The following is a 27,286-nucleotide window of genomic DNA, read 5'->3' as shown; positions in this document are numbered from 1 at the left end:
CTTGCGTGTATGAGGCCCTGGGTTCGATTCCTCAGCACCACATAAACTAAAAACGCTGGAAGTGGAGCTGTGGCTCAAGTGGTAGAGCACTAGCCTTGAGCTGAAGAGCTGAGGGACAGTGTCCAGGCCCAGAGTTCAAGCCCCATGATTGACAAAAAAAAAAAAAAAACGAGGTAAAATTACTTGCCTAAAGTTCCATGTTTATAAATTGGCTAGGTAGGAATTCCATGCAATTCTGTTTACTTTTTTTGTTGTTGTTGGTTGTGGGTCTTGAATTCTAGGCCTGGGCACTGTCCCTGTGCTCTTCAGGTCAAAGCTAGTGCTCTACCACCTGAGTCACAACGCCACTGCTGGCTTTTTCTGTTTATGTGGTGCTGAGGAATCGAACCCAGGGCCTCATGCATGCAAGGCAAGCACTCTACCACTGAGCCACCTTCCTAGTCCAATTCTGTTTACTTCAATACTGAAAATTCACATTAGTCTCCCATGAGCTATGGTCTTGTTTAGTAGCTGGCATGATCATGTATGCATGTAGGCCACGCTCCCTGGTATCATGTGAACTGGGTTAGGTATGAGGTAATCATTTGAGAGAAGTTGGATAGTCTAGACGAGTGCTTACCCAGGGTAGTGTATAATTTATGACAAATTCTATTAATAACACAGCTACTCTGTGTCTCAGCGGATGGGAGCTCTCACGGCATGGCCACATGTTTGGGAAAAGTTGTCTCTGCCAATTTAGATAAATGCTTACAAATTCTTGATCTTCTCTCTTTCAAACATGTAGCTTTTCCTTTTTTCTCTTAAAAAAGGTTATAATTATATCAGAATCTTAATTCCTGATATCCACAGTGTTGGATTACTGCATTACTTTTGGTTGGTCTCCAAACACATCTGATCACTTTAAGCCTTTAGACAGATGGCATGTTACTTGGACACTTTTTGTTTGGTTATTTTCTGGTTCTATCTCTGGATAGTAACTTTTTTCCTCTAGATCCTGTACATACTTTTTGTTATGTTGTTTTTCTGCTAATTCAAGTGTTGCAGACACATGTGGAATAAACTCTAAATACGACGAGTATTAACCAGGTGTTTGAGTCTTACCCAAATATCAGCGGATTGTTAAAAGCTGCACCCTGTCTACACTCTGGCTAATGCCATATCACACTGATAAGGAAAACCCATAGAACATTTGATCAAGATTTGTTACTCTAAAAAGAATATTTTAAAACACAATTTAATGTGGAAATAAAATGTTTATAATTGTTGAAAATATTTTCTCTCTTTTCATTCACACACACACACACACACACAGAAACACACACAACTTATGAATGCACAACCTCACTGGCCCATGCACATACCAGCTCTTTCCTTGCTGCAGATGCATGCACTAATTGATGTCATGTTTCAACAGCACTGAGGATGTCCACATCACAGAATTTGCAGCCTGGAGCACTTCTGAGATTTCCCAGAATGCACTGATGTACTACAGTGGCCGACTCTTCTGGATTGATGGTTTTAGCATTATCACTGCACAGGAAATAAGTCAGAGAACCAGTGTGTCCGTTTCAGAAGTGGCCAAATTTAATCAGTTCACCATTATTCAGACATCCCTCAAGCCTCTGCCAGGTTCAGCATCTTATTGTTGCCTATCTTCTTCCCCAATACTTTCTGTGAGATAAACATTTACTTTGAGAGTTTTTTCTTTAAGAATTATGCTGAAAGAGGAAAAATATACTGTTGACTTGTTTGCACTCAGTTATTTTTTTTCCTTTCTTATTTGTGTGTGTCAATTCCTAAAAATTTCCCACTTTTCTTGTCTTTCTCTCTTTCTCTCTTTCTCTTTCTCTCTTTCTCTTTCTCTCTTTCTTTCTCCCTTTCTTCTTTCTCCCTTTCTCTCTCTCTCTCTCTCTCTCTTTCTCTTTCTCTCTTTCTCTCTTTCTTTCTCTTTTTTCTCTCTTTCTTTCTCTCTCTCTTTCTCTTTCTTTCTCTCTCTCTTTCTTCTTTCTTTCTTTCTTTCTTTCTTTCTTTCTTTCTTTCTTTCTTCTTTCTTTTCTTTCTTTCTTTTCTTTCTTGTCTGTCAGTGGTGGACTTGAATTCAGAGTCTGAGTGCTGTCCTTTTTTTGCTCAAGGCTAACGCTCTACCACTTTGAGCCACAGTGCCACTTCAGGTTTTCTGGTGGTTAGTTGGAGACTTTCTTACTTGGGCTGGCTTCGAATCACAATTCACAGAGCTCAGCTTCCTGAGTAGCTAAGAAATACAGGTATCAACCAAGGGCACCTGGACCCCACTTTTAAAAAATTAGAATCCATTAATGCTAATTTATTCATCAATGAAACTAGGAAGTTTCCTTATGACACATACTCAGTTTAACCTAAATTTATAGCCTGAAATAGCCAGGATAGGATGATTTTATTGTTTTTGAGACAAGATTTCTATATGGACCAGGCTGGCACTTAAAAAAATCTTTGAGTTTAAGCTGATCTCAAACTTATAATCTTCTTATTTTCATGGCACTAGGATTCTAGGCATGGCCACTAATCATGACTTGGATCATTTTGATTTAGTTCTAATTACCAATAATATCTACTGATTTCCCCTGATTCTGTCCTGGGTGATAATCCTAAATCCTCTTTACCTCTGGTTTTATCTTTCTCCTATTTTGTAGGGAACTTTTCCTCAACTCCCAAGGTGATCCCAGATTCTATTCAAGAGTCTTCATTCAGAGTTGAGGGAAATGGTTCAAGCTTCCAAGTCTTGTGGAATCCTCCCCCTGTGGTGGATTGGGGTACAGTTTTCTACAGTATAGAATTTAGTGCTCATTCCAAGGTAAGGTGTTGGCTCAAGTACTATTTCCCAAACACATGTAACAGCACTGAACACACTGATTTGTACTTTGCTCATGTTCTTTGTTTTTTTTTTCCAATGGTGTTTGATTATTAAGATTACTCCAGAGCACTTGATGGCGAATCTCTGATTGGCTTGTGATAACTGCTATGTTGCATACACTTTAATTGGTCTATCTAGTAACTCACAGGAATTAGCAAAATTGTACGTGGTGATGACATGTGAGCCAAAGCTTGGTGATTTTTAGCTCTTTAGTAATGAAAAAAATTTTAATTCTATTTCTAAGAAGATGATATTTTATGTTCATATTTCAGTTCCTGGCTACTGAGCAGTCTTTGCCAATGTTTACTGTGGAAGACCTGCAGCCCTATGCTTTATTTAACCTTTCAGTCACTCCTTATACCTACTGGGGAAAGGGCCCCAAAACATCTCTGTCATTTCGAGCACCTGAAACAGGTACAAGGGTACTGAAAAAAAGTCTTATTTTCCATGACCTGGAAATATTTTAAAATATTAGAAAATAGTTTTCAGTCTTAGAGATGTGTTTAAATTCAATAGTCTTTCAATGATTCTTTAAAAATTAGATTAGCATCATTGCAATAAATCTTCATGACAAGAACATATCCAGAATTTTCATTCTATTTTTTTTCCATCTTCATTTGGTCAACTGACAAATCCTAGCAAATAGTAGCTCCCTATTCATTTAATTTGCATAGATTTCTTAACACAGGACCTGGAAGGTGATATAAACCTCCACTTGCCATTGCATTTTTACTGTTATGATGCACTCAATGGCATTTATCCTTGAGTCTCACAGCAGGAGCAGAGTGGAGCCTCGGCATGTTCTGAAGCATTTAGCATTGGAAGCCAGGATTGTTCTGTTTGTATCTTAAGCTATCAGCTTTGGTAGCACTCTTGCATGGAGATGAAATCTTTCTGGAGATCCAGAATAGGTTAACATCTTCTGGATGATAGGAGAAATAAGGAAGACTGGAAGAATTTGACCCTTACCTTCATGATATTTATGGTCTAGCAAGAGAGTTTTCAAAGTGAGGAATATCTATTAAGCACTCACTGTGTGCTGTTCTTCTATTAGAGGTTAGGGGATTGAAGTTCATAAAACTCACCTCCCACATAATAGAAATGAGACTGTAACAATTGAGCAGCAGCTGTGAGTAGACAACACTTCGAAATCATTAACCATATCCAGTTGCCTCGTGTATACTTAGGAGAGGAATATGTGCGTGAACAAGACTTCAGCGAGGATGGAGCAAAAGCGCCTCCCATGTTAAAAAAGCCTGTAGCGTGATGGTGGGAGTGACGAACAGTAGGAAACAATGTGACTGGAACGAGGGGTGGTAGAGAGCCCTGTAGGGGAATCCCAAGATAGGGTTGAGTGATGTGGAAATCAGGTAGAGGAATTTATCTCAAGCAATAGATGAACAGATGGTGCTTTGCAGGTTGGCTATAGCTTGATTAGGTAGCTTCAAACCATACCTTCCCCACAACTTCCTGCCTCCTTTTAGAGTGAGAAGGCCTGAGTCCCTAACGTCTTGTATTTTATACCTGGATCTAGCTGAAGCTCCCTCCTGATGACTGAGATTTTGACCTGGAGCTAAATCACTTCGATTAAGATGAGAGTGAATGCTACATTTTATAAGGAGAACCAGCCACCTTCCATCTGCACGGAGCACAGTGGAAAGAGTTGTCCTTACCTAATAACAGTAGGGATTTGGTTTGAACCTAAGGCAGCCGACATCTGTTAAAATATCAGAATACCCAGAATAATGTAGGGGTTGTTGCCTCATGAAGAACTTTTAAGAATGCAGAGATCTCAGAGAGCTCTCTGCTTGGAACAAGGCCTGGCTCTTGGTTCTGGAGTGGCGCTGTTAACTGTCACCAGGCCACCAGCCACCAGAGATTGATGCCTCTGGAATGTGAGGACCTCAGTCATGGTGGAGTTGCTGTTAGTCTTAGACATGTTGCTTATTATCTCATGGTATTTGGGTGTATGAAACAGCTGATTAGTCACAAATGAAGGTCTGCTTCTATTGCATGTACTATGAAAGAGAATAGGAAGCAATATAAAAACAATTTATAGCATAGAAATAAAAAAAACCTGGTGGCGTAACTCTAAAGACAAAAGCAAGATGAACCAAAACAATGAGTGAGAGAGATATGCTTCAACTGAGAAATATTTTTGTTGCTGTTGAGATGTCCCTACCTTGATTAGAAGTGGTAGAAGTCAGCCTTGTATTCCTTTCTGTGCTATCTGTGCCTCTGCTTTTCAGTTCCGTCAGCACCAGAAAATCCCAGAATATTTATATTACCAAGTGGTCACAAGCTCAACCACAGTAAAGTTGTGGTGGAATTCAGGTGGAATAAGCCCAAGCATGAAAATGGTGTGTTAAGAATATTTGAAATTTTCTATCATATATCCAACCAAAGTGACACAAAGAAAATCTTCCAAGACTGGACAGCTGTTAATGTCACTCCCTGGGACATGTCTTTTCAACTTGCAAGCATGGATCCTGGGTACATTGTTGCCTTCCAGGTATGAGAGAGAAAAAAGTATTGGAGTCTTAATAGTGCGAAAGAAGAGTACTTAAAGGACCAGGTTAAGAATTTCTAGATGTAGCCAGGCATTTGGAGCTCATGCCAATAATCCTAGCTATTCAGGCTGAGAGATAATTGAAGCCAGCCTAGGCAAAAAAGCCTATGAGGTTCTTATTGTCAATTAACTACCAAAAAGCTGCAAGTGGAGGCTTGGCTCAAGTGGTAGAATGCCAGTCTTAGAGCCAAGGAAGAGTACAAAGCCCTGAATTCTTGGGAAAGTTTGGTAAAGGATGACTTGTCAACTTTCCTGCACATAAAGGTTACTTTTGGGATTCAAAGCAAAGCATTGTTTTGTGTGTGAGAGATAGAGTTTTACTATGTACCTCAGGCTGACCTCAGAATCATGATCCTTCTGCCTTACCTCAGATGTACAACCATGCCCAGTAGCTCATTTTGATATTTTAAATTTCAAAATTTCAAATTTTATGATTATCTGGATAATTCATTAGGACTACATAAAACAATCAATATATACATGCTTTTCAATGATACATATATATTTATGTATATATACATACACACAGAAGCTGGTCCTTGTAGCACTTATAACCTCAGAACTTTGGAGGTGATGCAGGAGAATCACATGTTCAAGGTCAGACTGTGTTACATGACAAAACCCCGTCTCCAACAAAACAAATAAACAAAAGTACACAAAGACTGTATATAGAAGATATGGTAAAAATGTACTTAAGGTTAAGACCATAATAACAATAACTGGATGTTTTGTTGGTTGAGAGCGCACAGGTAACTATGTTTACATGACATTGCCATGAGTCTTTGTAGGCTTTTACACATATACAATATTGGGAAAAGAAATGATTTAATACACAATAAAAGTTATCTTAAAACCAAAATACAGTATTTACTGTTAGGATAGTTATGGCAACGTGTTTCAATTGTTTGAAAATATAATGTATGGTAGGAATGTGACTTAAGTATTCAATAATTGATCATTCTCAGAACTTATTTATTGTCACTAAGATGAGTCTTCAATGCATTTGTGTTTGTGTGTGTGTGTGTGTGTGTGTGTGTGTGTGTGTGTGCCAATCTTGGAGCTTGAACTTAGGGCCTGGGCATTGTCCCTGAAGGCTAGCCTACTACCACTTAAACCACAGCTTCACTTTAGACTTTTTAGTAGTTAATTGGAGATAAGAGGTTCATGGACCTTCCTGCTTGGGCTGGCTTTGAACTGTGATCCTCAACAGATTCCAGCCTCTGGAGTAGCTAGGATTCCAGGTGAGAGCCACCAATACCCAGCTAATACATGTTTATTGTTGCTGTTTCTTTTCTGTCTTTAGGTTCGTGTCTTCACATCTAAAGGACCAGGACCATTTTCTGACATAGTGAAAACTAAAACCTCAGGTATTTATCATCTACAAATTGTATAAATAACCTTCTGAAATTGTTTTTTTCCCCATTGGTATCTTTAAGGATATAAACAGGGTCTCTAAGTTGAAGTTAAGATAAAAAAATCATTTTTTCCTCATCATGTTTAAAGAGGCCTATGATTAGAAAGGCTAAAAGCCTCTGTGGATATTCTTGTACTGTATGAACCCAAAGGCAGGACAGGGATTTCAAGATTGCCTGATTACTGATTCAAAAGACTGTTAAAGGTATTCCCATACATATTATCTACTTGTTTTTTGTTTGCAGACATCAACCCATTACCTTACCTCATAACCCTTGCTGACAACAAGGTAGAGTTTTTAGATATGGATCAAAACCAAGTCATGTGGACATTTTCAGTAGAGGGAGACCTCAGTGCCTTGGGATACACCGCTGACAATCACATGGGGTATTATGCTCAAGGAGACACCATCTTCCTTCTGAATTTGCATAATCGTTCCAGCTCTGAGGTACTTCACTTTGCAATTCCTTTGAAATGAAAGATGGAATATTTACATATCATACTATCTGGTAATGAAAATGGGTGTCTTATGGTTGAATCATTTAGAGTAGAATAATTGACATGGTAGCTGCCAAAATCATTTAGCTACAACAAATAGAAGTTATAAATGGGATGAGTGATTTTCAGGATTCACTTGCATATGGTTACTGACCTTAAGGCACCATGTTAGATCCTAGAGATATAGAGGTATATTAGATCCTAACTAGAGATCATCTACTAGCTGATCTTACTAGAATTTGTCTGAGTTAATCCAGCTATAAAGAGAAAGGCAGCTGGACACCGGTGGCTCATATCTGTAATCCTAGCAACTTAGGAGGCTGAGCTCTGAGCATAGGTGTTCAAAGCCAACCTGGGCATGAAAGTACTCGAGACTCTTAATTCCAATTAACTACCAGAAAAGTCAAAAGGGGTGCTGTGGCTCAAGTGGTAAAGTGCTAGCCTTGAGCTGAAGAGCTCAGGGACAGTGCCCAGGCCCAGAGTTCAAGCACCACAACTGACAAAGAAAAAAAAAAGAGGTTTATTTTGGCTCACAGTTTCGGAGGTTTCTGTCCATGATCATTTGGCCCTGTTGCTTTTGAGCCAGTGATAGCCATTATGATGGGGGAGCATGTGGCAGATCAAAACTTTCCAATTCATAGTCAAGAAGGGAAAGAGAGAAAGAAAAAGAGATCAAGGTCTCATAATTCCTTTTGAGGACCTGTCTCCAGTATCCCAGAGACTGCTTACTGGGCACCTAAAAGTTCATCCACTTCCTAACAGTGCCACAGGCTAGGATGGAGTGATTGACAAACTATTGTGCCTTTCAGGTCCAAAAAATAAAAAAACCAACCAACCAATAACAACAAAAACCCCAAATGGAGGTTTAATAAAGTGTAAGACTATTATTATTATTATTATTATTTTTTTTTTTTTTGGGTCTGGTCATGGGCCTGAACTCTGGGCCTGGGCGCTGTCCCTTAGCTCTTCAGCTCAAGGCTAGCACTCTACCACTTGAGCCACAGCGCCACTTCCGGCTTTTTTTTCCCCTGATTATGTGGAGCTGAGGAATTGAACCCAGGGCCTCATGCATGCAAGGCAAGCGCTCTACCTCTGAGCCACCTTCTCAGCCCCTAGACTAGTATTATTGTAACACTAGAAAAGCAGTGTTACATAGTGATTGAGAATGAGTTTTGGAATTTATCTCTTTGCTCTCCAATTAGAGCTGTAACAAAGAGCAAGTTATTTAACCTCTATGGGTAAGCAATAGCTTATCATAAGATGATTACAAAGATTAGACAAGGCAGTGTTAGAGCACATAGCACAATGCCTGTCATGGTGTAGACATTCACTAAGTCTAGGCTCATACCGAAGACAGACCAGTATGACTGCTATGCTGAGAAGAGGATGAACACTAGCCCAGATGGAGTAGTGGTGCTAGTACAATGGAAAAGCTTCTTACACAGAAAAATGCATAGGTAACACTAGTGGAAAAGCAGTGGGATTAACAAGTGCAAAGGGATCCATAAAAAGGGATCCATAGCATGTTCAGGAGCTGTAAACAAAGTGAATGGAGGTGGAGGAGAAGGAGGAATGACAGGTGGCAGATGGTAAAGCCATGGAGGGAGGCAGAATCTTGAATATTATAGACTTCCTTTACCACACTAAGGAGTCAGATGTCCTTCAAGCCCCACGACAGACAAAAAAAAGGAGTCAGTTATCGACCTGAACGCTACCAGTAAGCCATTAAATTCAGTGAGTCATTAATATGGTCAAGTTGTGTTTTAGAAAGATTTCTCACATGGTGCCAGTGACTTATGCAAGTTATCCTGGCTACTTCTGAAGGCTGAGATCTGAGGATTACAGTTCAAAGCCAGCTTGGGCAGGAGAGTCTGTGAGACCCTTATCTCCAATTAACTACTAAAAAGCTGGAAGTGGAGCTGTGCCTCAACTGGTAGAGCACTAGCCTTGAGTACAACAGTTTAAGGACAGAGCCTAGGCTTGGAGTTCAAGTGCCAGGACTGGTGCCAAATACATAAATAAATAATAAATAAATAAATATGTCTCCAACAGTAATGGTAACAATGATTTAGGATTAAGTCTGAGACATTTAGGAGATGGTTGCAGAAATCCAGATAGAGAATATTAAGGACCTGAGTTAGGTAATAGGCAATGTGTCATGAAAAGAGAGGACAAACTAAGAGGATATTTTTTTTAATTTAATTTAATTTTATTTGTGAACATACTGTACAGAGGAGTTACAATTACATGGGCAGGATAATGCGTACATTTCTTACCAAGCATTGCAGCCTCCTCCTTTGTTTACCCTTCACATCCCTTCCCAGCCTCCCCCCTCCCCCCCAATCCCAATCCCAATCCTTCTCCTTTCCCCCCCTCCCCCCCCCCCACCGACGTTGTAACTAAGAGGATATTTAAAGTGAGACTAGTTCACTATTTATGGTAACATGAGGAGCAAGTCAAGGGGAACCACCATTGCCAGGTTCGGTTCATTGGATGAATGTTGGAAATCCATAAAAGTAGCAAATACAAGCAAAAAGGAGGTTTAGAGGTAAGATGATGAATTCTCTTTTCTGGGGTGATTCATATGGAGTTCTTCAGTAGGTAGACTGACATTTAAAATAAGTAACCAGTGCTCCTTGATTATCCTTATCTTGTCTGAAGATGTGGATGATTAACAGTGGTCTGTGAATTATAATTAAAGTAATAGAAGAAGGCTTATTATACAATGACAATCCTGAGTTATTGAAAAGCTTTGGATTACCAAAGAGAGAAATGCAGTAAATAACTAATACTTGTGATTACAGAGAAGTCTTCCAGTTAAAAAGACAATTAATACTATCTTCCTGGTGTGTTCTCTATCTAATGTTAAGCTTTTCCAAGACACACTGGTTTCTGACATCACAGTTATTGCAGCAGACTGGATTGCAAGGCACCTCTACTTTGTGCTGAAAGGATCACAAAATGGAACACAAATATTTGCTGTTGATCTTGAACACAACGTGAAATGCCCCATGGAAGTGAAGATTTGTAATACAGCTTCAACAATAATCTCTTTTTCTATCTATCCATTTTTAAGGTATGTGTGAATGTCTTTTCCTATAGTAATGAAATAGAAATCAACCTAAATAATATTTTCTTTCTGGCTTAAAAATAGAAGCCAGATGCTTAGGGTTCTTGAGTCTAATTCTACATATAGATTTTGAGACCACCACAACAAATACATAATCTTAATCTATACTAGTGTGACTAATGTAAAGTTAGGCTAATTATGATGGGAAACAACAGCAGATTTTTATACTAGTGAATTTAATAGTATCATCAGATGATAAGGACAAGAAAACTGAGCAGTGACAGGAGAACCAAACAGACAACAGATCTTACATAGAAATCACTGTGTTGGGTTGAGGCATCTTGTCTTAACCAATGGACCCATAAGATGAACTTAAAAACCTCCATTCAGCGATTGAGTAGCAATTTCACAGGCTGGAAAGATGCATTTTTCCTTGTGCCATAAGCATGGGTATAGAGTATTGAAACTAGAGTCTTAATTCATATTAAGAAATAGAGGTAACCAAACATGAAACTGTAACCCCTCTGGACAGTACTTTCATAATAATAATAACTATAATAATGAAAGAGACAAAGAAGAGGACTAGAGATGGTCATAATTAAAATTATGAGTATACATTATAAATTTACAGCTATCCATGTCTTACATAGGCCAATATGCTTGGCCCACAAGTACCTAAGGTCATTATAGTCTGAGGCTTAAGTTGCAAGTGCATTCATTAAAATAAATCATTGAAGATACTCCAAGTTAGACTGGTTGTGATCTCCTTAACATCAGATTATTGGACAGTTGGTTATGTTCTTTCCTCTTACTGATTTTGTTCCACTTACTAAAATATGGCTGATCTTCACTAGAAACTAATAATATATTTTCTTACTAAGTTGCAGTGACATTTTCCCCCTTTCAGTCGCTTATATTGGACAGAAATTTCCGATTTGGGCTATCAGATGTTCTACTGCAGTGTTATCAATCACACCTTGCACCGAATTCTGAAACGCACAGCAACAATCCCACAGAATGCAAGGAGCCAATGCTCTTGCAATGTGACGGAAGTTGAGTTAGGTTCAGCAATGACTGTTGATGCCTCCAACCTAGCGGAACCACGGATATACTTTACGAAAGGACAAGAGATCTGGGCTACGGATCTAGAAGGATGCCGGTGCTGGAGCATTGTCATGGTGCCTGACATTCTCGGTAATAAACATATCAACAATCTCTTCTGCCTGCACTCCACATACACTCAAAAGAATGTACAAATGGTAGCTGCTTGGCAGCATGTTTGGTGGTTGGCCAAGTGTGGTTACAGAATGCAAAACAAGTTGGTATCAGGTAGACTGATGCATAAAATTTCCAGGATTTGTGCTTTTGAAGTTGCAAATGTGTGTGAGTAATAATTACACATTTGGTTTTTCTGACATGACTCAAATCAAGTTGTATCTCTTCTTAATCGGCTTAAAGGGTAGAGATAACTTTTTGAACTTCTTAGGAAATTTATTTGTTTCTGTTAAATTTGTGACAAAGACTCTTTGGCTATACTTTGATCACACATTTTTGAATTATAGTGTCGACTAGTCCTAGCCTTGGCCTCTCAGGTCAGTACTTGCTAAGTCCAGTTTTTGCAAGAATCCTGTCACTTAAGTTTCAAGAAATCTCATCCTTGATGCCCGCACTTTTGGCTTGCCTTAGCAAGAATTCTATTAGGCTAGTTTAACAAGAATCCACTACCCTTGATGCCCCATGCTTGTTAAATAAAATTTCTGACTATCTTTTTCGTATTGTAGCATCTATTTTCTTTGCTGCAATGTAGTTCTAGTCTAGATCAAAAGTCTTTATTAGCCAGGCAGCAGTGGCTTACTCCTATAATCCTAGCTACTCAGGAGGCTGAGATCCGAGGACTGTGGTTCAATGCCAGCCTGGGCAGAGTCCCCATGAGACTCTTATCTCCAATTAACCACCAGAAAACCAGAAGTAACGCTGTGGCTCAAGTGGTAGAGTGTTCACCTTGAGCTGAAGAGCTGAGGGACAGTGCCTAGGTCCAGAGTTCAAGCCCCACAAACAACAACAACAACAACAAAAGTCTTTACTACCATTTTAACACATATCAGAATAATCTTTTCTTTAAAATAAGAAAAGAATTATCCAGTGAACCTTTACCAGTCTTTCATAAGTTCACAGCTGCAATCCAGAATTCTAAAATAAGAAAACGATGATGATTTTAGAGGTCATTTAGTGTTTCTGTTATTGGAAGAAACTATCTCTCTAAAAAGTCGTTCTTGAACACCAATTTATTACTGTATTAAATATATTTACTGTAAATTAATTACAAATCATTGATGAAAATATTGTGCAACTACCCTCTGCTGTTGATGATTGCCTCTGTTTCACTTGGAATCATCTAGGTAGAGTTTACAACCTGGCTCTGCCTTTTACTAAATTTGTGGCCTCAAGCAGATTAACTCCTCAGACCTCAGTTTTCACACTCATAAAACAGGGCTAGTAACAATAGCATTTATTTATTTTATTAACTTGATGTAGTGCTAAAGTGAGAAAATATATTATTGAGCCAAATAGAATAAAATAACTATTCTTTTCATATTGGAAACCAGGAAGATTAGACCTTAGAAGCTGTAATGTAGGAAAAAGGATTTCCCATATTGCTTAAACTAGAAAAAATTAAGATTACTCTAAAAAAGTTATTCTAAAAGGTTATTCTAAGAAAATTCTAAAAAAATTTAAGCTTATTTTTTAAATTCAAAAAATTATTCTTTGTATGTTCTTTGCATTTTTGATCAGTAGGAAAACCACTTGATAGCTTAACGGTGGATGGGGAGTTTATATACTGGACCACCAAAGCCAAAGACAGCACACAGATTTACCAAGCAAAGAAAAGAAATGGGGCCATCCTCTCCCAAGTGAAGACCCAGAGGAGCAAGAATATCTTGGCTTACAGCTTAGTGATGCAACCTTTCCCAGGTAAAGTCACATTTATAATCTGCTTGTGCACTTCATTGCTGGCCTGTCAATCCCTGGGCTATGATCCCAGCAATACTCCTCAGTCATTAGTGTACCTTAATTGCTATTTATCCTTTGTCACACATTGCTTCCATGTGTATACATAGCTTGGATTGCTGAGGGCAACTTGAGATGCCAGAAACCTGTGACCTGTCATTCTCTTTGCCAATTGCTTCTTAGTTCCATAATTCTCTTCTTTCTGTCTTTCTCTTTTTTAAAGGTATTTTGGGATTCTCATGTTCTCAAAGGGCATTGCATAAACCCTCAAGTAAAATATTTCTTCAAGTAAAGTGCTGTATTATTTTTACCACATTATGCATTATATTCTGTATGTAAATGTTATTCATCAATATATATAGGAGTATTGTAGTGATTTGTAGTATCCCCTTAATGTTCAAATTTATGCTGCCATTTTTCTTTCCCTTCCTTCCCCTTCCCTTCTTTTTTCTTGTTCTGTAGATCAGACCCAGAGCTTTGTACATGTTTGGCAATTGCTCTACAATTAAACTAATGTTTGGCAATTGCTCTACAATTAAGCTAATATGTTACTGGTAAAAAGTATTTTTTTTGTGTGTATGTGGGGGGGTATGTAATGGTGAAACTGGAGATTGAACCCGGGACATTATACATGCTATGTGAGTTCTTTACCTCAGCCTAATCATAAAGTTGTTTAGTATTTTGCTTCTAATTCTACTGCCTCCATAAGCTGGTGCCTCATACCTGTAATTATAGCTACTCAGGAGGCTGGGATCCGATGACTATGGTTTGAAGCCAGCCCTGGCAGAAAATTCCATGAGACTCTTATCTCCAATAAATTACTCAGAAAAAGCTGAAAATAGCTCTGTAGCTCAAGTGATAGATCGCTAGCCTTGAGTACAAAGAGGCTCAGGGGCAGTGCCCAGACCCTGAGTTCAAGCCCCAGGACTGGGAAAAAATAAAATTAGGAGAAAGAATGTTGATCTGATTAGTTATTACAAATATAAATTCCAAACTGCAGAGAGGAATTTTTTAAAAGAAAGGTTAAAGTTAGGCCCTCATCATATATTTCCAGAAACAGAAAATGTACAAGGAACTTGTAAATGTTAAGAAACTTAGAAGGTAGGGATTTGAAGGATAATTCCACTAAAGTTACAAAATTGCCCATGCTCCAATTTATCTAATATTTATATAATAGTATTCATTTATAGTCTAAACTGGAAATGGATGCTCATATTAGCAATTAGAACAGTAATGTTGATCAAAGGATATTAGTATATTTGCAAGTTTTATTATTTATTTAACTAGTATGGTAGGATACAGCTGTGTATTGGAAATGTCAATAAAGACAGAAAAACACATTTCCCCTCCCTCCCTCCCTCCCTCTCTTCCTTCCTCCTTTCCTTCCGTCCTTTCTTACTTCTCTCCCTCTTGTCCTCCTCTCTTCCCCTCCTCTCTCCTGACCTCCTCTTTCCTCCCATGTTTTCTCTTCTCTTCAAAGGGAAAATCATTTTGAAAGTAATTTTGTATGTTTCCTTCCCAGAAAGAGTTAAGTATGTGCTACAAATTTCTTTCCAAGCTTTGATATGCTACTGAGGTTGAAGGAATATTTGTTCCTCTTATGCTTTATCTAATCCTCGTTGTTTTATTATTTTAGACAATGCATATCTGACTCTAACTTCAGATGTTGGAGAACCAATTATACTTAATGCCACCAACACCAGCCTTACAATCAGATTACCTCCAGTCAAGACAAAGCTCACGCTGCATGGCATCATCAGCCCTACACCAACCTTCTTGGTTTATTATAGGGAAGTTAATGACATTACAACCAGCTCTGAACTGAACTATAGAATGCTGGTAAGATGGGAGTTAGTGGTTTTGACTTTTCACAAGATGCGTTTTTATGATATAAAAGTATCAATCATAACTAGAGACTTCCCCAATGCTCTGTAGGGTAACTTCTTACAGCCAATGGCTCATCAAAAGATGTTAGGTTTTAGCTTTCTTGTCTAACTTAAACCTACTTTCAGGTTAGTATATTAACTTGGGCCTATTGTTAGAGTTCCTGAGAGAACTGAGTTGTTTTCCCCTGATTTTCTATTTATCCTGAGAGAATTGTTTTTTTGGGGGGTCTTTGTAGCACTTTGGAGTATATTTTTTGTCTGCTATTTTCTATATGTTATAAAATGCAAGGATGGCCTGTTTTTACATTGTCTTAGTGTGTCTAGCAGTTTTATAATAGTTGAAATAGCAGCAATTCACTAGATAATTCTTCAATGGGCAAATTAATTAGCACCATTTATCTCAACATTGGAACTGGTAATTCAGTTTTTTCAGTGATGGAATTATATATAGGTATATATACATATATACCTATATATTCAAAAGGTGGGATTCATCATTGACTATTGGACATTAAACATTACATTCTCTGTCATAAAATATACAGGATTCTTTGTTATTTCCTTTACTTTGTGTGTTTTAGTTTTCCCTTGCACATTTCTAAAAGGAGTTGTTTTAGAGACAAATTGCTTGACCTAGTCTGTGCTTATAGCATTGGACATTTCTGTTATGAGAACTAATCTATCATACTGTGTTCACATTTATAGGGATTGGTCTAAGACAGTGGTTCTCAGCCTTGGCTTCACCCTAAACAATTCACTTATAATCTACAGAAGTGAAAGTGAAGCATAATAATTTTTGAAGCGTACTAGATAATTCTGAACCACCAAGTTGAGAAACATCCTTTTACTCTCATAAACTTAATTTAAACAGATAATATCACTTATCTTTTATTGTACCCACTTAGATATCACTATTTTATGATAGGATCTTACTGAAGGTCTACTAATCCTAGTGAAATAATGCCTTTCTCTGCAAATTTAACTTCCTACCTGAAATGACTTATTTTACAAAGTTGGCTCATGGATGTCAATCGTTGGTGATTATTCATGAAGATACTAAACCATTTAAGTCTGGATAGATTAAGATGCTGGTGTTTTATTAATAATCTAGAATTTTAAAATATACTAAGTATTTTTGAGTCTGTGAAAATTTTCTCTTTGGTTAAATAAATTATAACTTATTTATATAAAGCAAGACTCAGATGTTGATTTGTAAAAATTAAAATTATAGGAATCTCAGGAAGATATAGTCCTTATTGGAGGATTACAACCATTTTCCACATATATGATTCAAATAGCAGTAAAGAATTATTATTCTGATCCTTTGGAAAGCTTACCTCTAGGAAAAGAGGTTTTTGGAAAAACTAAAAGTGGAGGTAAGTGTGGATTTCTAGGGTGGGTTTTTGTGAAACATGGGATATATTTGTCTGCATTTTTAAAAAATTATGAGTCTTTTATTTTTGCCAGTTCTAGGGCATGAACTCAGTGTCTAGGCTCTGTCCCTGAGCCTCTCTGTGCTTAAGGCTAGTTCTCTACCAACTGAGTCACAGCACCACTTGCAACTTTTTCTGTTTATGTGGTACTGAGGAATCAAACCCAAGGATTCATGGATGCTAGGCAAGCACTCTACCACTAAGCCACATCCCAAACCAGTATGAGTCTTTTCAAACTTAACAAGAAAGATAAATTTGTGGAAAAGTATTTTGATGACTAGACTCCTATCCTCTAAGGCCTGAAGGCGGTGAATAACGTTTCTTCAAAGTGAAAAAAAACATCAAAATCAGTAGTTTGCCTAAGTTTTGGTCTTGCCACACAGCATTACTCTTTTCCCATTTGATTTTTTATTGGTCTTTTTTATTGGTCTCTCTTCATATGAGGAGACAGGAAAACCATCCTGTTTCTGTGAACTGTGTGGAGCCCATTGAGACTTTAATATAACATCACCGTTTAAAAAAAGAACAGGTCTGGAGTCTACAAAGGTGTTTTAAGAGATAGTGATTGAATTTAAGATGTTTCTGAGCATGTTCATCACAGCCTGCATCCTACAGCTGGAGTCAGATAATCATTTAGTCATCAGGCATAAGTAGGCAAGGCCATTAGGCAAACTGCTCATTTGCCATTTTGGTAGAGGCCGACTTTGCTTCTGGATGTGTGGTAGTCCTTGTGCTCACATGATAGGCCTGTTCCCCCGTGATTTCCTCTCTTCCTCTCACCTTCAGTGCTATTGCACTGTTCCTTGTCCTGAATTGCTCTTTATTTCAGTACCAGGGGCGGTGTGTGTCATTAATGCAACTGTGCTGTCAGACACCAGGCTCCTTATATCCTGGAGAGAATCTCAAAAGCCAAATGGACCAAAAGATTCTGTCCGCTATCAGCTGACAATCTCACATCTGGCCCCAATTCCTGAGACTCCTCTAAGACAAAGCGAATTTCCAAATGCACAGCTTAGCCTCCTTGTTACTAAACTGTCTGGTGGACAACTCTACGTGTTAAAGGTACAGAGCATATTGGATATTTTCCATTGCCATTCTCAAGTACAGGTTCTGAAAAGGTTAAACAAACTGTTCTTTTTTACAAAAAGGTTCTGGCCTGCCACCCCGAGGAAATGTGGTGTGCTGAGAGTCATGCTGTCACTGTGAAAATGTTCAATACACCGGAGAAACCTTATGGCTTGATCCCAGATAACACTAGTTTGCAATTCGATTGGATGGCACCACCTAATACTAACCTCATAAGATTTTGGTTTGAACTCCAGCAGGTAGATTTTTTCTAACACAACTCTTTATTTTAAGATACAGAATAGGTTGAGAAGCTTTTTCCTATGTCTATAATATTCTATTGCATAAACCAACAATGTATTTGATAACAGTTATTAATTTAGGTTTGGTGTATAGAAGTGATAGGCCATCCAGACTAATTTCTGATAAAAAGAACTGCCAGAAAGATTGATTTGCTCTCAAGAGGCTCTGAGCAAAAAGTATATGCTCTCGTGTACTAATTTCATAGTATTATCTTAGTTATATGCTTTCAGCATGGTTTTCTGGTTTAAAGTCTATAACAATTTGATATAATGAAACTCTAAACTTTGTTTGGAAAAACCCTTTCTGGGATGGAAGCCAGCTGTGAGCCCAAAGTTGAGTGAGCACACAAGGCATTGAGCTCAAGCCCTGGTAACAGCACAAGAAAAGAAGAAAAACAACTCTTACCGTTTGAGGGCAGAGCAGTGATAGATCTAGATTATGAATTGTATAATTTTTAAATCACCAAAGTGTACAAGAATGGCATATTCAATTTAATGTTGGTAAATCTATTCATAGGAGTTCATTAACATTTTGTGTGTTTTTTCATCTGTCCAGAGAACCAAATGTCTTTCTTTTTTTGGGGGGGGGAGGTCCGGTTGTGGGCCTGAACTCTGGGCCTGGGCGCTGTCCCTCAGCTCTTCAGCTCAAGGCTAGCGCTCTACCACTTGAGCCACAGCGCCACTTCTGGCTTTTTTCCCCTGCTTATGTGGTGCTGAGGAATGGAACCCAGGGCCTCATGCATGCAAGGCAAGCGCTCTACCACTGAGCCACCTTCCCAGCCTGAACCGAATGTCTTGAACTCAGCATTTCTTACTCTGTTTTCTTTCTCATGGTTAGTGCTCTATCACTTGAACTATGTTGCCAAGTCTAGATTTTTGCTCTTTTTTTTTTTTATTCCCAGGCTAACTTCTAACTGCACTTCTCTGATCTCAGCATTTTGAATATAGGATTACAGATGTGTGCCATGCAATGAAAAGGGGGATGTGAAGTGTTTATTGATGAAAACTTACCTTTTTAGGAAAATGACTGAGGAAAATACTCCAAGAACCCATGACAAAATTCTATACTTTTCACCTTTTCCTATTTGGATAAGTAAAATATCATTTTAAGGTTAAAAAATACAGATAAAAAACAATATCACAGAGAAAGAATTCTCTGATATCTAGTGGTAGATATGAATGAAAACAAACTTCCTGGTATTGTACTTCTAATGCGGTTACTTAGCTTCCGTCTTTTAGTGATATGGAAGTGCAGTGCAGTGGCTGAGGTGGATGTTAAGAAGAAAAACTGAATGTTTTAGTTTGTAAGTCACTATGAGCATCTTCATAGACTCCAACTCTGTAAGGTCATTATTGTGAAATGAACAAATGTCTGGAATTGATGTTACCATTGTTAAGCTCCACCATTGTTCCTTAGCTGTGAATTTTATGCTCTTAGCTTCCTGATTCAATGAGGATATCTACTCAAGGGATAACAAAAAGTTGCAGCTTTGAACCTTCCCCTGGTGAAAAGTTGGTGAACATCTACCTCGGGTTTGTCCCTAAGGGCTTTATTCATGTGAGCTTACAACAAATAAAATGGCTGTTAGTATTAGGCTAAAGTTACAGATAATGTCAAGTCATTGATAGAAAGTAAATGTTGTTTAACTTTTAATCAATTTGTCACAGGCTTACAAATTTTCTAGGTCTAAGAAGACTTTCTTCAAGAAACACAAGTGTTAGTTGACACTTTTTTTATTCCTAGTGGAAACACAATGAGTTTTACCACGCCAAAGCTTCCTGCAGCCAAGGCCCAGCTTATGTCTGTAACATCACGGACCTACAACCTTACACCTTCTATCATGTCCGAGTAGTTGTGGTTTATACGACGGGAGAAAATAGCACCTCACTTTCAGAAGGCTTTAAGACAAAAGGTGAGGGTTAAAAAAATTCATCATGGAGCTGGGAATGTGGCTTAGTGGTAGAGTGCTCCCCTAGCATGCATGAAGCCCTGGGTTCCATTCCTCAGTAACACATACACAGAAAAAGCCAGAAGTGGGGCTGTGGCTCAAGTGATAGAGTGCTAGCCTTGAGCAAAAGAAGTTCAGGGACAGCGCCCAGCCCCTGAGTTCAAGCCCCAGGCCTGGCAACCAAACAGCAAGAACAACAACTCATCATGTTGTGTGGAGCTAGGAGAAACTGGGGGAGAGATACTGAACCGGTGACATTGATTAGATTCATTGTACTCATAAAACAACGTTGAATTTAAGCCCCTTTGTACAACTAAAACAACAACAACAACTACTACTACTACTACTAAATCTCATCATGTAGGAAGACTACAAGCTTCTCAAATCCTTTTTTATCTCTTCATCAATCATGGAGGATGAAATTTTTTCTTAAATAGGAATGATTCCTGTTTCTAGAGTTTAAGTGAAGAAATGGAAGAGTTAGGAGTGTCATTACAGGAAATGATGAAGTAATATGGTCCTGAAGTATCCTGAGCTGGGAAAAGTCACTTCTTTCAGCATTCTGATTTTTCTGACTAGCTATGATATTTTGCAGTAAGAATTGAATAAAAAAGACAAGGAGTGTTAAAGAAATACTTATGACTTCTGTATTTTAAATGTCAAATGAAAAACCTAACAATTCAATCAGTATTCGAGATATAGTTTAAGTCTAAGCTGATCCCTATTAGAGTAAAGGGAAATGTCTAGGGCATGGCTCAAGTGGTAGAGCAAGTACAAAGTTCTAAGTTTAAGCCTAGTATTGCTAAAATAACAATAACAAAGAGCAGAGAGGAATGCTCCAAAATTTATGATAAATTTATTTGCATTTATAATTTATTTAATGCCAATCCCATCAGTAATCAATTGTCTATTACTGATCAAACTTCAGACACTCATTTAAAATATACACTTGTATCAGAATATTTTATGATTATTTTTAATGTACTTACCTTTCTATAAAAGACATTGCATATTTTTCATTGTATACTCAATCAATATTTTCTCTTTTCCCCAAAGCTGGAGTCCCAAGTAAACCAGGCATTCCCAAACTATTAGAAGGGAGTAAAAATTCAATACAGTGGGAAAAGGCTGAAGACAATGGAAACAGAATTCTTTACTACATCCTTGAGATCAGGTATGTTTGTTTGCAAAACTGCTTTAACATACTATAAAGAGCTAGGCAACAAAGTATAAGACAATTAAAAGTAATATTTATGCAGGTGCATTTGTATGGAAACACAAAGCATCTTTAGTGCAAGGAAGGATCTTGAAAGCATCAATATGTTCTTTGCTCAACCCCTAGAGGTCAGCCTTGGTATTCATAATTAGAAATCTAAAATTGCTTATTAAAACTTTTCAGAGAAATCATTCAATTGAAGATCCATGCAACCATAATTTGCTTTATATCTGTTCCATTTAAGAAGCTGTGCTGTTGTTTGACATTAGATGATGGCATGCACATACATTTCTGATCATTTGTTTTAGCAAGGTTAAGTACTCTCTAGTGGGAAACAGCAATGAGTTAGATATTTTTCAGAATGTAAACATAGGGGAGGAGCTGAAATGCTCCCATGTTATAGGTGTGCAACTTCCCTACCTGTTGTGAAGCATACAGTTTGCAGTGGGTTCTCAGGGATTGCATATGTGCTGTCAATGAAAGCTAGCAGCGGATCAACACATGCAACCTCAAACTTGGCCAGCATGGGGAGCTCAGTGAACTACAACTGGCTCAAAAGGTCTGATTTCAGGCCAACAAGAGGGACAATTTCCAAATTCCAAAAACACTCCCCTCACGGGACTATGAAACCATCTTTTAAGAAGCTCCAAGGACAAAAGTCACTTCTATAATTATAGTCCTGGCAACGTGAGCTTTGGATCTATTTTTGCTTCGTCTTTCTCTGGCATCCCCATAACCTTAAAAATTTGTTCCTGCTCATGCTAGAGAAATCTCTTGGCCATATCTCCAATAGGAACTATTATGAAATAAATTTTGTTACTTCTTTTCATGCATAATAAAATATATTCTGACTTGCAGGACTATCTTGGTGGCATGTGATCCTAATTGTATTCAATGGCCATGCCATGCCCTACGTCTTTCTAGGACCCTTTAGTGTCTATGCCTCCCTCTAGGAAGACTTTAATTTCAGGACTCCATCTAAATAGTTTGCATATCTTTTGCCCCATGCATTCCCTGTTGATACACAGTTCACAGGAATGACAAAAGGAATTTATAGCTTCAGTGACTCTGTGTCGCTATGTCAAAATGCTATGCAATTATGAATCACATAAAAGAACAGAAAGCTAAGAAACTATGGTCAGGTACTGGTTGTTCACACCTATAATCCTAACTATTCAGAAGGTTGAGATCTCAGGATTGCAGTTCAAAGCTAGCCTGGGCAGGAAAGTCTATAATATTTTATCTCCAATTAACCCTTAAGAAGCTGGAAATGGCTCAAATGGTAGAGAGTCAGCCTTGAGTAAAAAAAGCTAAGAGACACAGTGCCCAGCCATGAGTTCAGGATTCAGTACTGACACAAAAGAATAAAAAAAAGAGAAACTTATGAACTTCCCAGCTGAAAATTATCATTCTGCTTACAACAGATGAGGGGAGCCAAGCAACCTATGCTTCTTTGGGTCTGGCTTACTTTGCTTATGTAAATTTTCCAAGTCTTTTCATTTCCTTATGGATTGTACAATATCATTCTTTCTGATGGAAGCATAGAATTCCAGTGGATGAATATATATACACCATATTTATTATACATAATATATTATACATATATTATGCAGTACTTTAGATATTCATACAGTAAGACCAAAGTAGGATATCTTTGGAAAAGGATCACAAAGGCTCAATAGCTATATGTATATGGTAATCTTTTATTGAAATGAGCTACAAGAAACAAAAAAGAGGTTGTTTGTTTGTTTTCTCCTTTGTTATTTTTGATTTCTGTACCTTTTGTCATGTATGTAAGTTTATCTATTTTGGGGAGGTAAGGGAGCACAGAAATAGTGGGACAAAGGGTGAACAAATGCAGCAGTGATACTCACTAGACACTATGTTGAAAATGAACTATACAACTTGTGGGGGAGAAGAGGCCTGAAGGGAATAATTGGGAGAAAATGAGGGAAGAGGTGACACTGTTCAAAAAGAAATAAACTCATTATCTGACTTATGTAACTGTAATCCCTCTGTACATCACCTTTATAATAACAATGATAATAGCAATAACAGTAATAATAATAAAATTTATGAAATAGTTGCCCGCTGTGTTTGGAATATATTCTAAATAGTAGAAAAGGGATAATCAGCTTTGACTTGGCTATTGATTATTCATAACTTACTTGATGGGCTGAGTTTGATGGCTCATGCATCACTCAGATGGTTTTATAAAACCATGTTTTGGGAGAAATTAGGTCAAGGAAAATGGATGCAACCAGAATCTTTAGAGGTCTCTCATTGAAATGATACAGGAGCAACTAGACATGACATGTATATTGTCACGTTTATCTTCTGTATTTACCATTTTGCTGTTTCTCTTACAGAAAGGGCATTTCAAACGACGCACAGAACCACAACTTAAGGTGGAAGATGGCATTTAATGGGTCCTGCAATAGCATTTGCACATGGAAGTCCAAAAACTTAAAAGGAACATTTCAGTTTAGAGTAGTAGCTGCAAATAATCTTGGGTTTGGTGAACATAGTGAAGTGAGTGAGGATATTATATTAGCTGAAGGTATGTTACCATATCAATCTGCCTACTAGCTTATTGTATGACGGTTTAGTGATTAAGATAGGTAAATCCTAAATACTAGCAATAGATTCAGGGACTGTATAACTATCATCTGAACTATTGAACAATTCATTTCACATGATCTTCCTATAACATTATTATCATCATTTTGTTTCTGTCTTCAATAATAAGATACTTATAACATCTATCACATAAATTCTACGATCCTAAAAAGGTTCCAGGACTGTCTTTAATCTGGTTTTTATCTGTCTAGCTTTATTATCCTGTGGCCTGGTGCACTAATTTTCTCTCTTTCTTTCCATATCCATGTGTTTCTCTCTGCCTGTCTCTCTCTGTTTTTCTCATCTCTCTTAGTTCTTTGGTAAATGTTTCATTATGTTGCCTAGACTGACCTAGAATTCATTAGGTAGTACAGTATGACCTTAAACTTACAATCCTCCGGCCTCTGTCCTCCAACTGCTGGTGTTATAAACTATCATACCCACCACGGTACTCGAAATTTCTATGCACAGCATGCTCACGACTGCTCTTTGTCTCTTTCTTAGCATGTATGTCTTTTGTTCTATCCTATTTTATGTGACGCCATATCTTTCTAATCACATAGGTACCATATTTTTCTCTCTACACAGGCACCAGGTTGTATTGATTTTGCCATCTCTATTTCTCTCTGCTGAGTTCTGATCTTCCTATTTCTACATTGGCCTACCAAATGTAAGGTGTCTTTTCATGTTGGTGCTTCTGCCTTAATCAAACTGTTGATATTTCAGTTTGCTGAACTACAAACTGAACCCCTTGACCACTCTTTAAAAACCCCACATGGTTATTTATTCACTATTTTCAGAATAATAAACCTCGGTATGTCATGTAAGGCTTTCCATGACTTGTCCTCCAGTTGTAGTTTATCTTTACCAATATTTATCCATGTACAGTTACTCCCACTAGTTCGGTAAGAAACTTTTTATCACTAGGCTTTTCAATTTGCATTTCCTTAAGCCTAACAGGAAGGCCCACACCCAACTACCATGTATTCCCTTTTTCTTTTCTTTCTTTCTTTCTTTCTTTTTTTTTTTTTTTGCCAGTCCTGGGGCTTGAACTCAGGGCCTGGGAGGTATCCCTCAGCTCTTCAGCTCAAGGCTAGCATTCTACCACTTGAGCCACAGTGCCACTTCTGGCCTTTTCTGCTTCTGTGGTAGGGAGGAATCGAACCAAGGGCCTCATGCATGCAAGGCAAGCACTCTACCACTGAGCCACCTTCCCAGCCCTCCCCAGCCCCCCAGCATATTCTTTATCTTGTTTTTTTAAAGATGCAAAAACAATTCTTAACTCATAGGAAATATATAACCAGGGTGCCCCAGATCTGGCTCATAGTTTGCCAACCTATGTGTCTTTCTTTACCTTAAACTGAAATTAAGAAAATATTCCCTTTTTTCATATTTATATATTCCTCAGTTTAATATCCATGGAATAAGTGGGAATGAAGCTATTATAGAACAGAATAATCCTAACTATGTTTATGAAGATTCACACTTTTTGGTTTTATTTAAAAGATTATGCATGTTTCTCTAGTTACTTTAAAATACAAATTAGCTGCACATATTCCAGTGAGGTGTTGATGGTATCTCTCTAGAAAAAAGGGGGTGGAAGAGAGAGAACTTGTATTTTGCTTTCTTGTGGTACATATAGTCACACTACAAATGCTTTTAAACATTTTAAAAGTGTTTAAAATTTTAAAAATTTTAAATTTAAATTAAAAATTTAAATTTTAAGAATTAATTTTAAATTAAAAAGATTAAAATATTGCAAAAATCCAGGAGAAGCTAGCTCTAGCTAATCACCATATAGGCATATCTAGACAATTCAGTTTTACTTTATGAATTAATTTTCTTTTCCATTTATATGATTAGATGGTTTTTGGACAGCAGAAACAAGTTTCATACTTTCTATCATACTTGGAATATTTCTGATTGTTACAGTCCCATTAACTTTTGGTAAGTATATAGATTTTTAGAACTAGATGCTAAGATATTCATTTGATCATCCAGTTTGACTTATCTTTTCATTTTATGTAATCTCCTACATAAAACTTGAATTACTTAGATAAGATAACAAAATCCACAATGATTATTTTATTGCCATTGGATGTTAAAGCTACTCATTTCTGTGAGGAAATTTATTTATTTATTTATTTAATTTGTATGCTGGTCCTGGGGGTTGAATTCAAGTTTTTATGTTCTTGTTTGGCCTTTTACCTTGAGAGCTGGTGCTCTACCACTTGAGTCATACCTCTACTTCTAACCTCTTACTAGTTAATTGGAGATACAAGTATCACGGTCATTTCTGCTTTGGCTGGTTTTGAATTTCAGTCCTCAGATTTTAGCCTCTGAGCATCTGAATGTTTCTACCACCTCCCAGTATCTGGGAACCAAGGCTTTAACAAAAATGGGAATTGGAGGAATATTCTGGTTCTAAACCATGGGGGTTACTACCTTATGAAAAGTATATCTGTATTTGCATCTTACTGTATACTTTAGATAAAGCAATTTATGTTGGCACCATCTGAAACATCTTAACAATAACCCATAGCCTTTGGACCAACTATTGGCACCATCTTTTAGCTTTCTTTAAAATAGTATTTGTTTCTGGTTGGCCATAGCAAGTGTTGTGACATACAGATTGAAATACAATAACTCTGGGTACAAAAATAAGAGGATTAATAAGGGGCCAGTGATAACCATTGGTTGGTACTTTTGGTCTCCAGGCAGACAGTCTGGTTTGAAATGAGCAGAGGTTCATTCACAGGAGATCCATTCATAGCATGTAAGATGCATTCTTGCTTTTGATATCTGACTGGCTTATTTTAAATATTTTGTCATTTATAAAAATATATAACAAAAATAAAAAATACAACCAATCAAACCATCCAACAAACAAAAAAAATGCAGAAGAATTAGATTAGATAGACAGCTAGCTATTTCCCATTATTTATTTTACATTACTGCAATAGTCCTAAAAATCTAACCCTTCCCTTCTTGTTTTAAAAATTCAGTTTAAAAATGAGAAAATCATAAATGGAATGATTAGATGTTGGTCCTGTAGGTAATTATAGTGGCACATGGTTTGCTTTATTTCTATTGTTTTGGTATAAATATGAATAGCATTTTCTTTCAATTTCCTGAATGTCTTGATTTGGGTTATAAAATATATGGTCCTGTCTGACATGCTGAAAAATTCTAGGAAGGGAAGACTACCAACAAAGAAACTCAGGCTCATGTTTGAGAAGCCATGACTTACTTTGTAAGTAACAGAAAGTGACAAGGGGAAATTGAAGAAAATGTTGCAAATATAAAGTTGAGACTCTCTGGTGGTAAAGAAAACCAATATTCATTAAGTATGTCAAATCTTTATTTT

General features: G+C 37.4%; 1 protein-coding gene across 3 annotated transcripts in view; it reads left to right on the top strand.

The window, feature by feature from the left end:
* Ros1 (ROS proto-oncogene 1, receptor tyrosine kinase) overlaps positions 1-27,286 on the top strand; it is a 97,999-nt gene that overhangs the window by 43,064 nt on the left and 27,649 nt on the right. For 2 of the 3 annotated variants that reach the window (XM_070015311.1, XM_070015309.1), the window contains exons 19-35: positions 1,415-1,629; positions 2,670-2,830; positions 3,163-3,304; positions 5,140-5,402; positions 6,763-6,826; positions 7,118-7,320; positions 10,241-10,446; positions 11,348-11,634; positions 13,234-13,413; positions 15,086-15,288; positions 16,567-16,711; positions 17,598-17,830; positions 17,917-18,093; positions 19,880-20,048; positions 21,141-21,258; positions 23,670-23,860; positions 25,783-25,866. In XM_070015311.1, coding sequence (XP_069871412.1) covers positions 1,415-1,629; positions 2,670-2,830; positions 3,163-3,304; positions 5,140-5,402; positions 6,763-6,826; positions 7,118-7,320; positions 10,241-10,446; positions 11,348-11,634; positions 13,234-13,413; positions 15,086-15,288; positions 16,567-16,711; positions 17,598-17,830; positions 17,917-18,093; positions 19,880-20,048; positions 21,141-21,258; positions 23,670-23,860; positions 25,783-25,866 — 3,041 coding nt within the window. The remainder of the gene's footprint in view (positions 1-1,414; positions 1,630-2,669; positions 2,831-3,162; positions 3,305-5,139; positions 5,403-6,762; positions 6,827-7,117; positions 7,321-10,240; positions 10,447-11,347; positions 11,635-13,233; positions 13,414-15,085; positions 15,289-16,566; positions 16,712-17,597; positions 17,831-17,916; positions 18,094-19,879; positions 20,049-21,140; positions 21,259-23,669; positions 23,861-25,782; positions 25,867-27,286) is intronic. The other variant, XM_070015310.1, reaches the window with a different exon arrangement.

The sequence above is a fragment of the Dipodomys merriami genome, unplaced genomic scaffold (genome assembly GCF_024711535.1).
Source record: "Dipodomys merriami isolate MVZ:Mamm:240054 unplaced genomic scaffold, mDipMer1.0.p SCAF_112, whole genome shotgun sequence".
In the NCBI taxonomy this organism is placed as follows: Eukaryota; Metazoa; Chordata; class Mammalia; order Rodentia; family Heteromyidae; genus Dipodomys; species Dipodomys merriami.
Note: the sequence above shows the minus strand (reverse complement) of the source record. Positions and strands in the feature narration are given on the sequence as shown.